The following is a 15,871-nucleotide window of genomic DNA, read 5'->3' as shown; positions in this document are numbered from 1 at the left end:
CTCTGCAGCTGCGATTGCATGGATGCATGGTATTTTCTCGTGGTCGAAATGACGGCATGTGCAACTTTTTATTTCTAAATTTACAACATGCAAAGATGATCCATATTTCACTTCAACACGTACAGCATCAATCGTTTGTACCTCCATAAGTCTTGCTCCGGTGACACGGTCCTATAAGGGAGTAGAACAAAAAACCAAAACGTTTTAGGCTGAGTTATGAAAGCAATTATGGCTGAGTTATTCAAACAACAATGGCTGAGTTATGGAAACTATAATGGTAATGGCTGAGATAAGGAAACAATTACGGCAGAGATATGGTAACTGTTACGGCTGAGTTATCAACATTGACGACTGACTTATGTAAAATTACCTGTAATAGTTTCTCAACACCTTGAGTGAGCGTTGTTTGCTGCAATTTCGCATCCTCTCTCCGTTCAAAAAACCATCTGGTCATCATATCCCGTATCGATTCTAGAAGTTGAACTATGGGAAGACTTCTAGCATTTGACAATGCATGGTTCATTGATTCTGCAATATTCGTTGTCATTAAATTGTACCTTTCACCCGGGAAATGAACACGCGCCCACATTCGGACACTAGCTCGTTGGAGGTATCCATGTAGTTTGGGATGACGTGCTTCAATCTCATTGAAAGCCTCATTAAAATCAGTTAGCCTAAAACACTTTGCCGCTTTTTTCACCAGAGGGAACAAATGTTTTCCTTTGAACTTCACCAAGATGTTCTTATACAAATGGTAAGTGCAAATTCCACGTGAAGCCAACGGATACACTTGACGAATCGCTTTCCCTATTGACTGATGTCTGTCAGAGATTATCGCAAGATCCTTTTCGTCTGGAATGGCAACTTTGAGTTGTGTAAAGAACCAACGCCAAGACTCATCATTTTCAGTGTCAACAACAGCGAAAGCTAATGGGAAAATTTGAAAGTTACCATCCTGAGCTAGGGCTGTTAGAAGTGTCCCTTTGTAACTACCATGGAGAAACGTTCCGTCGACAACAACAACTTTGCGCATGAAAGCAAACCCAGCAATACTCGCACCAAAAGCAATAAAAACATATTTGAATCTATCTTCATCACCTATTTGAAGACGCGTGACTGTACCCGGATTTTCCCTTTTTAACTTGAATATGTAAGAAGGCAACTCGCTAAAACTTTCCTCAGGAGTTCCCTGATGGATCTGCCTTGCATTCAGCAGCGTTCGATAGGCCTTCCAATAACCCATCTGTCGACACCAACAAATTAATAAATCAGCCATAATATATAAATAACTCAGCCGATACATTCGAATAAGTCAGCCTTAAATAATCAATAAATGAGCCGTAAAATGTAAATAACTCAGCCTATACATACCTATAACTCAGCCATTGTTATCAATAAGTAACTCAGCCTATTCATACCTATAACTCAACCATTATTATCAATAAGTCAGTCGAAACATAGTAATTACCTTTAGACTAAATTGCTTATTGAAAATGACTCTGACACTTTTAGGTTTAACATCCGGACCAAGATCACCAAGATAGTCCCTGTAAAGACCTACCAGTACATCAGCTGTTGATTGACGGCATCTAGTAGAACGTTCCGTCACAGAACATGTGTGTTCCGAATCGTATACACGAACATGAAAATCCGGGTCATCCCCTTGTACAGATGCACGAACTCTCCAAAGACATCCTTTAACCCAACACCTAAAAACCACTTGTCTCGGATTTGAGACTGGTACATTAAAATCAAATCCATCCCTAACCGAAATAAGTTTCACGTGATTCCTGAACTGCTTTTTGCTACTGTATCGTTGTCCTACAACAATTTTTAGCGTTGACACCTCCAACCTAATAGCCTCCGGATTCATCTTCGATCCGGCAAAGTTATCATCTCTATGAGCTTTCTTCTGAGGAGGCGGAGTAGGTGGGTCTTCCACTGTACTCTGAGGCTCGCCCAATACAGAAAACTTCTCGTCATCAGATGACTCAACATCGGAGTCGTCGAAATCATCAAATCGGGTTGAAAATTCATCGTCTTCTTCTCCGTCAGATGCTACTTCGACAGCTTCTTCTTCGTTTTCTTTGTCAACAATCTTACCATAATCAAAACAAGTGCCTTCAAATCCCCCACCGCACACTTCGTATGTAGATTCTGCTTTCGAGTCTCTGCTTCGCCGAATCATATTTCCTCTAGCTCCACTAGTTTCTGTAGACTCTTTCGCCGAAAACTCTACACAGAGACGTAGCTGATCGGTTTTCCATAGCCCCAAAAAACATTGCAACTGTCGATCATTGGAGACAAAAACTGGTGGAGTATCATGCGCCATATGTTTCATTGCCCTGTTCGAGAACATGTAGCTCAGCTTTAGCTCATGTCTAAACGAGTCCAATCCGTAGTCTTCAAAAACAAGCTTAACAAGCTTGTCGTATGTTGTGCCTTCATCTATCTGCACAACTATACACCCTCTCTCGTCGGAGTTAAATACATATCTCTGTGTCTTTATCCAATTACCGGACACAACTAGTACCGGCACTGGATCCATGAAATATAATGAAGAACAAGGTGGAGAAGAACAAAAGTAGAAGAACAAGGTGTGAAGAAGAAAGTGAAGAAGAAGTAGAAGAACAAGGTGAATAAGAAGGTAAATAGTTCACTTATTAACCAGTTGAAGAACCAGAGTCGAACGACGATTCGTATTTCTGGAGAAAAAAGATGATGACATGGAATGCTGACATGGATGCTGCATCCGACGTGGCAAATCAGCCATGAAACAATACAATAACTCAGCCTAACTAAAACTCAGCCACAACACGAAAAACATTACAGTAATTAAAAAGCAAAAAAAATTGCTGCCAAACTCAGCCGCTTCATGAACTGAAAATATGTAACTCAGCCGTATCGTTTGATAAGTCAGCCGTAACTGAAAAACATTCTAGTAATTAATCTTTTGCCAATAAGTCAGCCGTCAAACGGCTGACTTGTCGATAAGTCAGCCTATGACGGCTGAGTTATAGTTTTTTTACCATACCTCAGCCGTAACTACATCTCATAAGTCAGCCATTTTTCATAACTCAGCCAGTCCGAAAATGGCAACTCAGCCGTGTCGTTGTGATAACTCAGTCAAAATTTTGACAACTCAACCGTGTCGTAGCGATAACTCAGCCAAAATCTTGACAACTCAACCATCAGGTGAAAACTCAGCCATTACTACAGCTGAGTTATGCGCATAACTCAGCCAAATTTAATAAGTCAGCCATAATGCTTGGCTGACTTATGAGCATAACTCAGCCAGATTTTCATAAGTCAGCCGTGCGCTCTTACTCAAATGTTTTTCCGATAACTCAGCCGCAACATACCTATAACTCAGCCGCAACATACTCTGTATCGCGTTACGGCTGAGTTATGGTTACACGTCAGCGATTTCTGACGTGACGTCTGACGTGGCAATGACATTTTTGTAATAACATTTTTTCCGGTAACATAAAACAGGGGCACGCTGGGTATTTTGAAAATACCCGAAACATTCTAGTAATAAAAAAGTTTTTTGTAGATTCTGGTAATATTACCTAAAATGAGTAACATTTGAGTAATTCACTCTATATTATAAGTTAATAATCCAGTAAAGGAATAAGAAAGGGCTACATCATCTTTTCATCTTGTTCGCTTTGCACAAGTATGTAGAGAGAACCATAATCTCTTACTCTCTCTATTTTTTTCTCCCAAAACTTTGCTATCATTTTTTGTTCAGATAGATCCTCGTAGTAGGATTCTTTCTCTGTCCTATTTCACCCACAAAAGTAAACAAAAAATAAGTGGTTTACGTTGAAACGTAAAGTCGCAACATCTACACTCATCAGTGAGATTGCATCAAAGAACATGCAACAGCTTGTGCCCAATGTCGTAATCTTTGCTTCACCTGTTGAGGGTTGTCCCCTGCACAACTCACATTCACAATGGTTAGTCACTGCGTATTTATATATATGGACCATACAAATTCAAACCAGCATTTATAAGAAGAAACCTTGGAACTTTTGTTTACCCGGGCATAGGATCTTTAATGAATCCGAGTCGGTTTTTGGGCTACAAGGTATGCTGCTTGAGGAAGCAGAAGACAACGAGCCATCTCCTCCATTGCTGCTGCGACTGCTACTAGGTGAAGGGAGAGGTGAAAGTTGCCTATTCACAGCAAAGTATAGATCTAATGCTGGTAATGTGTTGCACAGCTTCTGTCCGGCTTCTTCATTGAAACCGAATCCTAACTCGATCGACCCTTTGAGCTCCCTTAAATCTTCATCAGTTAGATCCGATGGATCGTTATCGTTTTCAGAGACGCCTTTTTGCTTTTTCTCCTGAATCTTTAACATTTGACGACGCCTTTTTTCCCAAGCAACATCTCGTGGTGTCTCACGCATTGATAGTTGCTTAGATAACCGTTGTTTCGGTTTATGTGGCGCCACTGTTCTAATATCAGGTTCAGGAAGCGATGGCGTTGAAGACGAGATTGGTAAGGTAAGGCCTTCTCTTCTCCTCACCATTTTTTTAATTAATCACTTTGAAAAGGTGGCTTGTAATGCAAGGCAGAGATTTAAAGCCTATAATTGGGAGATATACTGGGCAAATAAGGGCTTTTCGTTGATGATTTTCTTGACCTCTTTTCTTTCTGAGGATATCAAAGCTTTGGCTTTGCTTCTGGGTCTAAATGTATGTTCTTCATCTGATGGCCGCGCGCAACACCAATTTACGCGGCCAACGAAGAAGCTTCTACGACGGGTCGGGTTGATCAGAAAATCTTATGTATACCCTTTTTACCTAAAACTTTTTGACTACCCGACCACATAAACTCTTACAAAAGAGACTCAAAGAAGCTTTTAATGGAGATTTGGTAAAATTAGTTCTCACCATTGATTTATCCAATGGATGGTCTAGCTATTTTCCTCCATTGTTTAAATTTGATACAAAGACTCATCTGATATAATTAGCGACCTTTCTTTGTTTAGATTCTTCACCCTCTAAAACAAATCGAGTTTCGTAATTATCCTACTGTGGAAGAATATACATTGACGACCAATTTTGTTAATTTTCCTATTTTTAAAGATGATCAAGTCAAATTTCGGAAGTCTACTATATCAAAATCTTGTTGATTTTCCTATTTTAAGGATCATATCAAAATTACAGGATTCTACTAAGATGTTTGAAACAACATAATTTATAAGTTTCTATATTTGAAGTAAACATAAAGTTTTTTCAGAAAAGCTTATGACCAGAAAAATAATTAAAATCATGCATATTAATTACGAGTTAAAAACCTCAAGAGTATATACGAATCTCTTGTAACCAATTACTAAACATAGCTTTGTTCGGTTAATCCTCTCCTCCATAGATTCTCCAACTACTTTATGTTTCTCTTTCCGACCCAACCCGAAAAATGAGCAGTTTTTGTTTTGCTGGGGGCTTCTGCTTCTGTTTCCATGGCTTCGATCAAACATCGTTAGGTTGAAGATAGGAGAAAAAACAAGCCTCCAGTTTTCTCTGCTGGTGCTTGAGGTAATGCATACATAGAAAAGTAAACTTTGTTTTTTTATCAATCGTTTCATGTACGTACGTAAGACATAGAATTCTAAAAAAAAAAAAAACGCTTTTTATGTGTTTCAGCCATGAACGAGAAAACCCGGATTCTATGTTCTTTCCTCTGTTTCTTCTATGTTCTTCTAGTTTCTCCATCACAATCTAATGGTCAAGATTTCTCGTTGAGCTGCGGAGCTTCACAACCAGCTGATGATCAAGACAAGAAAAAATGGGAACCCGACACGAAATTCTTGAAAACGCCAAACACAGTCCATGCACAAGCTACGTATCAAGATCCTTCACTTCTCTCGACGGTTCCATACATGACAGCAAGAATCTTCACAGCTCCCGCAACTTATGAGATCCCTGTTAAAGGAGACAAAAGACATTTGCTCCGCTTACATTTCTACCCATCGACATACACAGGACTCAACATTGCCGACTCTTATTTCTCCGTGGTAGCTAACGATGTTAGCCTTCTCAGCAACTTTAGTGCAGCTATCACATGTCAAGCCTTAACACAAGCTTACCTTGTGAGAGAATATTCTCTTGCACCATCCCAAAAAGATGTTTTGAGCATCACATTTACTCCCTCGGATAAACACCCAAAAGCGTTTGCGTTCATAAACGGTATCGAGGTTGTTCAGATGCCAGAACTGTTTGATTCAGCTGCTCTTGTTGGGTTCTCAGACCAGACATCAGATACTAAGAGCGCAAATCTTCAAACAATGTTTAGGCTCAATGTCGGTGGTCAGGATATTCCCGGAAGCCAAGACTCTGGCGGGTTAACCAGAACTTGGTACAACGACGCGCCTTACATATTCAGCGCAGGTCTCGGTGTTACCAGTCAAGCAAGCAACAATTTCAGGATCGACTATCAGAAAATGCCGGTTTCTACCGCGCCAGCTGATGTCTACAAAACAGCTCGATCACAAGGACCAAATGGAGATATAAACATGAAATCGAATCTCACGTGGATGTTTCAAATCGACACTAACTTCACATATATCATGAGGCTCCATTTCTGCGAGTTCCAGCTTTCTAAAATCAACCAGAAAGTTTTCAACATTTACATCAACAACAAAACCGCGCAGGCGGATACAAACGCTGCAGATATAATCGCATGGTCAGGAGGGAAAGGTATCCCGACTTACAAAGATTATGCGATCTATGTTGATGCCAATAATGGAGGAGGAGGAGGGGAAGAGATTTCGCTTCAAATGACACCATCGACATTTGGTAAACCGGAATATTACGATTCACAGCTTAACGGCCTCGAGATTTTCAAGATGGACACAATGAAGAATCTTGCCGGGCCAAACCCGAAGCCATCACCTATGCAAGCTAACGAAGATGTTAAAAAAGAATTTCAAGGCGACAAAAGAATCAAAGCTTTTGTCGTTGGTTCTGCTGGAGGAGTAGCAGCGGTTTTACTTTGCGCATTATGTTTCACAATGTACCAAAGGAAACGAAAATTCCCGGGAAGCGAATCTCACACATCGAGCTGGCTTCCTATATATGGAAACTCCCACACATCGGGAACAAAATCTACTATATCTGGTAAGAGCAACAACGGAAGCCATCTATCGAATCTCGCAGCCGGTTTATGCCGAAGGTTCTCATTGTCTGAAATCAAACATGGAACTCAAAACTTCGATGAGTCAAACGTGATTGGAGTAGGAGGGTTTGGTAAAGTTTATAAAGGAGTTATAGATGGAGGGACAAAAGTAGCAATCAAGAAATCAAACCCGAATTCAGAACAAGGGCTTAACGAATTCGAGACGGAAATTGAACTTCTCTCAAGACTGAGACACAAACACTTGGTCTCTTTAATTGGATATTGTGATGACGGTGGAGAAATGTGTCTAATATACGATTACATGTCTCTTGGAACACTTAGAGAACATCTTTACAATACAAAGAGACCTCAGTTGACTTGGAAACGAAGACTCGAAATCGCCATTGGAGCTGCAAGAGGATTACATTACCTACACACAGGAGCAAAGTACACTATCATACACCGTGATGTGAAAACAACTAACATCTTGGTAGATGAGAATTGGGTTGCTAAAGTTTCAGACTTTGGATTGTCCAAAACCGGACCAAACATGAACGGTGGTCATGTAACAACCGTCGTCAAAGGAAGTTTCGGGTATCTAGATCCAGAGTATTTTAGAAGACAACAGCTAACTGAGAAATCAGATGTTTACTCATTTGGAGTTGTTCTATTTGAGGTATTATGCGCAAGGCCAGCGTTAAACCCTAGTTTACCTAAGGAACAAGTTAGTCTTGGAGATTGGGCGATGAATTGTAAACGTAAAGGGACTTTAGAAGACATCATTGATCCTAATCTTAAAGGAAAGATTAATCCAGAATGTTTGAAGAAATTTGCAGATACGGCTGAGAAGTGTTTATCTGATAGTGGATTAGATCGGCCAACGATGGGAGATGTTTTATGGAATCTTGAATTCGCGCTTCAATTACAAGAAACTGCTGATGGACCACGTCACCGAACGCCGAGCCATGGCGGTGGTTCCGAGGATTTAGGTCGAGGAGGAGGAGGTGTGGCGGTGAACATTGACATCGAAGAAAATGACGTCGCTGATGACTTGTCGTCCGAAGAAAACAGTGGAATATTCTCTCAGATTGTAAATCCCAAAGGACGATAAGGTGATTTCGCAACCGATCAGTTCTTTTTCTTGTATGTGAAGTAAATGAAGTAAAGAAAAAAAATATGATGATTTGGTGTATTGTTATGTAATGTAGGGAAAAAAAAGGAATATGGAATCGTTTTGTTTTCCAATTATCTTGATGTTATTCATTAATTAAAAAAAAAAATCACTTGTAAAATTATGTCCCTATATGGTGTTATATGTTATGAAGAACAATATTGTTTTTAGTGATGTTTAGAATTTAGGGAAAATTTTAGGCTTATACGAGAGACTAAAACCAAATGCATTGAATACATAAAAACAATTAATTATATTTTTCAGAGTTTTACCTTGTGTGACTCTTTTTTTGTCATAAATATTTGCGACACTTTTGTTACTACTTTGTGACTTATTAACGATTACAGTCCTTACAAATGCAAAAATCGTCACACATTTACGACGGACATATACACAGTCGGCAAATAGTCTCATATAAGCAAAGACGAGTAAAAAAACTCTTTTTTTTTTTTTTTTTCATAAAGTGGAGTTGCAAGGTAGTCTCAAAATTGCGACTTCTTCGCAACTTATCATCTTCACTTTTCGTTTTTATACCCATACACTCTTCTTCTTCAAACGCACGCACACACATGCAAATATTGAAGAAAAAAACAGTAACTTAACTAGATAAAATTTTAAACAAAGTTTACTCGAAATCGGACAAAACGTGAAGTTCATCGATCGGGAAACATCTCTTCTCCTCTCAAATGGTACCAGATCGGAATGGCACAAAGCTTACATAGATTATATGATTATATCAAATCTCAGCTTAAAGAAAGCATCAAATTCAAACGCAAAAAACTGTAACACCCGTGAACTGATTTTTGGGAATTTCGATAAGGGTGTCAATCGACACTGGTGGTGGTGTTGATTGACCACCTTATGAGGTCGGGTTAACCGGTTCGATTTAATTTTCTGGTTTGCGTGGTTGGTTTAGAAAAGTCATAAGACTCGAGTTTATTAGGAAAACTCGATTTTCCTCAGTCTTTAACTGCCCTTGTCACGTTCCAGATAGAAAAGTCCGAGTGAGTGTTTTTGAGGTTTATGGAGGTTCTTTGTTTTTGTTGGTGGGTTTTTGAAACAACCCATCCTATTTTTTTTTTATTATAAATCTCTAGTGGTCTCATACCCACTAACAACCTAACAACAATCAACAACAACGAATAACATAAACAATACCAATAATCTAATAAAGAATTGCAATGGTAAATAATTCAAAACCAACAAAGTCAAGAGCAATCACCAGTATCCTACAATGTTCTAACGACTCAACTCTAGCAACCTAACAACAGATAGACCGCAATCAATGAAGCCTCTAGAACATCATCATCTTCACTGTCCTGATTCCATGATCATACTTTGCTTTTACCTACGCCACAACACAAAAGAGAGGCGCAAGTATTACCAGAGATACTTAGTGAGGCAATCCTCCCATCTACTGGGCTATACACACAAGCAATAAGAACTCCAAGCACAAAAAATAATCACAAATAGATCATAATCATCCAAACCACTAAGCACACATAATAGTTGTCAGTTGGGAACTGCATCGACCGACACATGCCTCGTGTCAACCGTCACATGCCTCGTGTACACTGCAACAAATATGTACATTGACAGCATTAGAGAAATGCTATAATACGTAATTCATAGTTTTTTCACAAACGCTATGTTAGGCCAATGTTATTGTAGGTACCACACATACGATAGCGCAAAATTCATATGATATGGTATAGTCTTCTACCATAGCAGTAGAGAAATTCTTTGTTATCCCGCTTTTCTAATTTTTTAAAATAATTTTATAAGTCATTATACACGCTATGTTAGGTGATTCTACCATAGCATTAGTAAATCGGTTTAATTTAGTTTTCGTTAGCAATTTGTTTATGCTATGATATATTATGTTATATCGGCTATTTTTTTTTTTTTTTGAATTATGTGATCACTCATTATGACTGCTACTGGTAGATGAATGATTCTAATATAGCAGGATTTTAGATGCGATTATTAGTGTTTTCAGGACACTGGTTTCTTGTTATCTTGAAATTGACCCGAAACCTGTATTATTAAATCCTCTAATTCACCATTTGATAATTCACAATCCAACATAATAAATAAGTTTGAAGATAAGTTTTTTAATTCCATAAGAAAGAAGACAGTCTGAAGACAAAAAGCAAATCCATAAGAAAGAATATAAGTCTGAAGTAGGAGATAGTAAACCTCATGGTCAATTTAAGCCATGATCACTTTGTCCTCTGGCCATGCAATGACTGCCAAGGGCATCTTCCATAATCTTGATTTCTTCTGGTGGCCTCCAAACTGCTGCTTGTCAAGGGCATCGCTTACCTTGACAATATCTACACACACTTTAACTGCATTAGAACTCAAACAAACAAAGTGAACCTTTTGGACAGGATCGTTTGTTGTTCATCAACCTTCAGCAACAACCACCTTCTTTCCGATAATATCCATCAATCACTTCTTATTTTCCTTTCTAGTTTCGTTTTGTTGGTTTTGTGCCGTTGTATCTTATTTTTTATTATGTATTTTCGTTGAGGTTGTAACGATTATGACATTTTATGATTAATAAGATGAGTATTTCCTTATTGGACTTGCGATGTCTTGGAAAAGGAAATAGAAAATGTTTTGACCTTTGTGGTGATCCTCAAAAATTCTATGGGAGTTAGAACTTTTCTATTTTTGGAAAGTGTTGTGACCTTTGTGGTGATCCTTCGAGATATTTGCCTAGATGGTTGTCTTAGTGACGTTTGGTACCATGGTGGTGGTCTTGGTGACGTATGCCAGTGGTAGTGGTCTTACTGATAATTGTACCCTGACGTTGGTCTTAGTGAGGCTTGCTAGTGGTAGTGGTCTTAGTGACGCTTGTACCCTGACGGTGGTATGGGAGATCTCTGTTTTCTGTGTTCTTTGTGGTGGTGGTGTCGGTCGACACTAGGGGTGTTGGAAGAGATAGGTCATGATCGGTGATGATCAACACCATGAAGATGTGATGGTCGACACTATAGACCAGAAAAGTTCAAATTTACAAACATGATCTTTGCTAATTTTTCATCTAAATAGAGGAAAGCATGTAATTTCACCTTAGTGACTCTTTTTCTTCACATTATTCAAAATGAAAACCCTAATTGCAGCCCTCCCTAAATATTTTAAAATTTCAAATCATATTTTACATTGTTTTATGGTTTTATATTGAAGAGATAATCTACCTAGTCCAAAAACACTAAGGAGTTTGATGGTTTCACTGATTTAATAGATGCATAGTTCTACCCCCTGTTTTAAAAATTGGGCTAGGCGGCCGAGGAATCGCCGGTTACACGCTAGCCACCTTTCTGCCGCCGCAATTTCAACCCAATCGGCCAAAAAATCGGGAATCAGAAATTTCTTTTTTTTATAAAAGGATTATGATGTTCTAACTATGATTTTTGTTGTAGATCTATCATATAAGGGCTAAAACTACACGAATAACAAAGTTGAATGACGAATAATTGGAAAGAAAATGAAAATCCAACTTAAATTAGGGTTTTCAGAGGTTTTCAGATTGATATCGACGAGGAAAAAGATGAGGATATTTTCGTAAATTTGTATTCATTAAAGAAAAATAAAAAAAACCCAAAAAGAGGTTCGTGCGGCTCGAACCCGTGAACCCTGGATTTTAGGTTCAACTGCAAACCACTGCACCACCAACGAGTCCTAGCATTATGTTACAATTTTAATATATTATAGATATATATAGATAAAACCCCTAAAACTAGTCCCCGATTAATCCCCGATTTAAATCCGATTTTCCGATTAATCGCTAGGCCCTCCCTCACCGCCCGACTAACACCTAGCGATTTCTAAAACAGGGGTTCTACCTCAGCGACCACTATGGTGTGACTTGCACCATTAATATGACCGTCTAGATCAAGTTTTAGATAAAGATATTAACATTTACTTTAAACTGAAATATTAAAATATAATAAAAGGAAATTTTTGCTAAAGATAAGGCTTAATATTTGGCGAAAATGCATTGGTCTAATATATAATTCAAATAGTAAAAAATTTAAAAAACAACCAAATGAAGGACAAATATGATATTTAACTGGCGTTTTCGTCACTATAAAAATAACGCTCGATAGTAGTATTCTCATAAATAGAGAAAATTTTAGAACATTGCTTAAAAATTTACTCAAATTGAATTACAAAAGTAACTCAATGAGCTTCCCTGTGATTGCGAAGCAGGAGAGAAGAAAGGTGTTTACCTCCAATATGAAGTTAAGCCAGGGTTCACCATTCGTAGGCGTCAAAATATTGATCCTGACATGGATCCTAAGAAGCTCAAACGGTTACACAATTTTTCATTTTTCTTTATCTTCCTATCGATACATATCATATAAATCAAGTTGTAATTTGATTCAAAAATGTCTCATATACAATTATATATGTAGGATAATTGCAAACCGTGTTTCGGCTCAAAATTCAAGGTTGAAAAGGTTCCATATATCTAGATTCTTTAGTGAAGCGATCCATGGAGCTCGAAGTATATATACCCCTCTTAATTAATTCGATGTATTTACTTCAGTTATTATTTCTATATTAACATTTCTCAAGTACATTTTATGTTATGTCTTTTTAGTTTTACTTATTTAAATTTTTATTTACAATATTAACCCCTCAAAAATTTCCAAAAATAATATCACACAGATTTTATTTCCTAAATCTATATTAACATTTTTGAAGTATATTTGGTGTTTTACCCTTGAAGTTATATGTATTTAAAAACTTATTTACAAATTTAATCCCTAAAAACTTTCCAAACTATAATATATTTTCCATTTTATTTTTCAAACCTGTGAGTTTTGATTCTTAACATAAGAAGAACTTTGATTCCTAATTATTTAAATATTATAATTAATATATATATAAATTTAATAAAAATTAAAATATTATGAATATGTAAAATTAAAAAAAATTAAAATACTATATAATGTGATTATAAAAAGGACATGTTGGAATTAATAAAATATTATTAAATATGTGCTAACACGGTTTAAATCCTTATTTTATTATTTGTCAACACTATAAATATTATAATATCTGACATATAAAATCAATTTGTTTTACCTAAGATTATGTAAAATAATGAATTCATTAGGAAAAATGTGACTTAATCACATGATATAAATGACTTATTATATATTTAGATTCCTTTTTTTTTTGTTATAATAATTAAAAATCGAAATAGAATCTCAAACACTAAAAAAACAAACTAAATATAATAAACAAATGGTCATATAGTATATTACAAGTTAAAAAATTAATATAAACATTTAGTCGCACATGCGGCCGAAAAATTAGGTTATTTCTCTATTTATAAAACATCCAATATTTAACAAACAAATAAAATATAAAATATAAATAATAATAAAATTATATGTACGCGGTGTACCACGGGTTAAAATCTAGTTTCATAATACTTTTGCAGTACATATAATTATGAGAAAACTAACTAATGTGCCATAAACAGTTTTTTTTCTTTCCAAATGTGCCATAATCGTTTGGTTCTTTCCAAATGTGCCATACCCATGGCATGAGCAGAAATAGAAAAGTCGAAACTAGCCCTGGTTAATTCCACAATAACTAAAAAAAAAAAATACCCTAACCACTAAAATCATTTTGTTCTCCCCTTCGTCTTCTTCCCTACCCTCTCTCATGCGGCTCTCTATGTTTTGTTCTCTTGCTTTTTTTAAAAAAATCAACAAATCCATCTTCTTCCATCAACGAGAAAATTCAAACAGATTATCCGACTGTCCCCACCTCAAGGTCAGCATATGAAATTATAGAAATTGTAGTGGGCAAAATTCTCAACACTGTTGGCCGCCATTGGTGTCTTTTTCTTCTTCTCCGGTGCTCTCTCACGCGTATATCGTCTTCTCCATTCCCGAAAACTCAATTATCGTCTGCAATCGTTTGTTATGGCTAGATCTAGGAAAATCGATTGTTATGGACAAAATGTAAAATCGTTTATTGTGGACAAAATATAATTGGGTGGTGGACAAAAACCTCAGTAGACAAAATCGGTGTGTTTTTAGTATTGTCTATCATGAGTATGAAAATTGTCTATCATTATGTTTGCTTGTGTATAATATATACGTATTATTTTCTATCCGAAGGTCTTGTTATTTGATCTATACATTTGTTTTGGTAGACTAGTTCAAATCACCTTTAGTATGTTGTCTATTACTTAATTGTTTTATAAATTTACTTAAATGATGGACAACAAGTATTAATTTGCTGTCCACTTTGTTTTGATGGACAAGTTCCAATATGAATATGTTGTCCACCTTGTTTTGGTGGACAAGTTTCAATATGAATATGTTGTCCACCACTCCGTAAAATGCTTTTTATCACGTGCCGTCTTTCCACCCTCAACACAAATCTTAATTGCAAGGGTAATCTAGTAAAATTGAAACTGCCATGTTTAAGGAATATGACAGATTTGAAAAGGTTTTACCAATATGGTAGATTTGAAAAGAATTTAAAAAAATATGGCATAAATGGCAAAAATTCCTATAATTATTTTATTATGCAGAGACAAGGGAATGAGTTGCGTTAATTTCCAGATAGAGATATCGATTGAAGAGAAGCGATATCTAGAAAATGAGCAAAAGAAGCTAAATGAAAATATCTCTGCTCGACTTCAAGATTGTATCGACAAGGACGGTAAATTAATTATATACGTGATAATTATTTACAAATATATTTTTTTTTTTGATAACATTTACAAATATATTATTATGACAATTACAATTGATATAACAATAATTAATAGGTATTACTAACGTGGATAAAGAGGAGATAGAAAGGCTGGAGAAGAACATACCACCCACCAATCTTACTGAGTTGATTTAAAAAACACCTCTCCTATTTCTTCGATCCAGATAATTGTAAGTTGTTTATTTCCGTCTCTTTTGTTGTTGTAATTTCATGTGTTTTAGTTTTCAAACTATTATTATCAAATGCATATCTAGTGTGGATTTGTTTCATATGGTATGAACTTCAGCTTGGATTATCTAATTTCTGTCAAAAATATGTCTTTCTTATGAACATTAATTAAAATACATAAAAATTTTGCACAACTTAATGATATATTCTTTTAAGAGAAACTTAAGCAGAAAAAATAACGCATTAGTGGTTTGTCATTTTTTATTAGTGTAGAAAATGCCAACTTTGAATTCAATGGGTCTGATTGGTAACTTAGCCAAAACTGTACAGAAAAGCTGTAAGCTGAAGCTGTAAGCTTTTAATGATTAGTGCAAAGCTGTAAGAAAAAACTGTAAATGAAAGCTGTACAAAAAAGCTGAGAGTAAAGCTTTTAATAGAGTTTTTGGTTAAGTTTTTATGATTGGTAAATTTTAAAGCTATATGTTTGTACAGCTTTGTACCACTTTGTAAAGTGGTTACCAATCACTCCCAATATATTTAAAATAGTTTTAACAAAAAAAAAGTTAAACTAACAGTTATATAATGATTGATATGCACAGAGCCGGTCCTATAGTTTATGTGGCCTAAAGCAAGTTTATAGAAGTATA

At 36.3% G+C, this 15,871-nt stretch overlaps 2 protein-coding genes and 1 pseudogene across 3 annotated transcripts; 2 read left to right on the top strand and 1 right to left on the bottom strand.

Annotated features, from left to right (window-relative positions):
• Positions 1-3,587: 3,587 nt before the first annotated feature.
• LOC104771301 (uncharacterized) lies at positions 3,588-4,925 on the bottom strand. 2 transcript variants are annotated; one of them, XM_010495807.2, is made up of 2 exons: positions 4,046-4,925; positions 3,588-3,939 (listed from the first exon to the last, which is right to left on the bottom strand). In XM_010495807.2, exons 1-2 carry the CDS (start codon positions 4,539-4,541, stop codon positions 3,860-3,862), a joined length of 576 nt encoding a protein of 191 aa, XP_010494109.1. In that variant the 5' UTR covers positions 4,542-4,925; the 3' UTR covers positions 3,588-3,859. The 2 variants fall into 2 exon arrangements, with proteins under 2 accessions (XP_010494109.1, XP_010494108.1); XM_010495806.2 differs by having other exon boundaries at positions 4,028-4,885.
• A 140-nt stretch (positions 4,926-5,065) lies between these two features.
• LOC104771300 (receptor-like protein kinase ANXUR2) lies at positions 5,066-8,470 on the top strand. The gene is made up of 2 exons (XM_010495803.2): positions 5,066-5,550; positions 5,659-8,470. Exon 2 carries the CDS (start codon positions 5,661-5,663, stop codon positions 8,238-8,240), a length of 2,580 nt encoding a protein of 859 aa, XP_010494105.2. The 5' UTR covers positions 5,066-5,550; positions 5,659-5,660; the 3' UTR covers positions 8,241-8,470.
• Positions 8,471-11,028: 2,558 nt separating this feature from the next.
• On the top strand, positions 11,029-15,191 carry LOC104772688 (uncharacterized; annotated as a pseudogene).
• Positions 15,192-15,871: the final 680 nt, after the last annotated feature.

The sequence above is a fragment of the Camelina sativa genome, chromosome 20 (assembly GCF_030686135.1).
Source record: "Camelina sativa cultivar CO46 ecotype springtype chromosome 20, ASM3068613v1".
NCBI classification, from domain to species: domain Eukaryota; kingdom Viridiplantae; phylum Streptophyta; class Magnoliopsida; order Brassicales; family Brassicaceae; genus Camelina; species Camelina sativa.
Note: the sequence above shows the minus strand (reverse complement) of the source record. Positions and strands in the feature narration are given on the sequence as shown.

Bases quoted from the DNA above. Each gene is read 5' to 3' on its own strand.
- LOC104771301 (XM_010495806.2), bottom strand. From the start codon at position 4,541: ATGGTGAGGAGAAGAGAAGGCCTTACCTTACCAATCTCGTCTTCAACG. The intron at 3,940-4,027 runs GTTTCTTCTTAT...TGAGTTGTGCAG, and splicing joins GGGTAAACAAAAGTTCCAAG to GGGACAACCCTCAACAGGTG.
- LOC104771300 (XM_010495803.2), top strand. From the start codon at position 5,661: ATGAACGAGAAAACCCGGATTCTATGTTCTTTCCTCTGTTTCTTCTAT.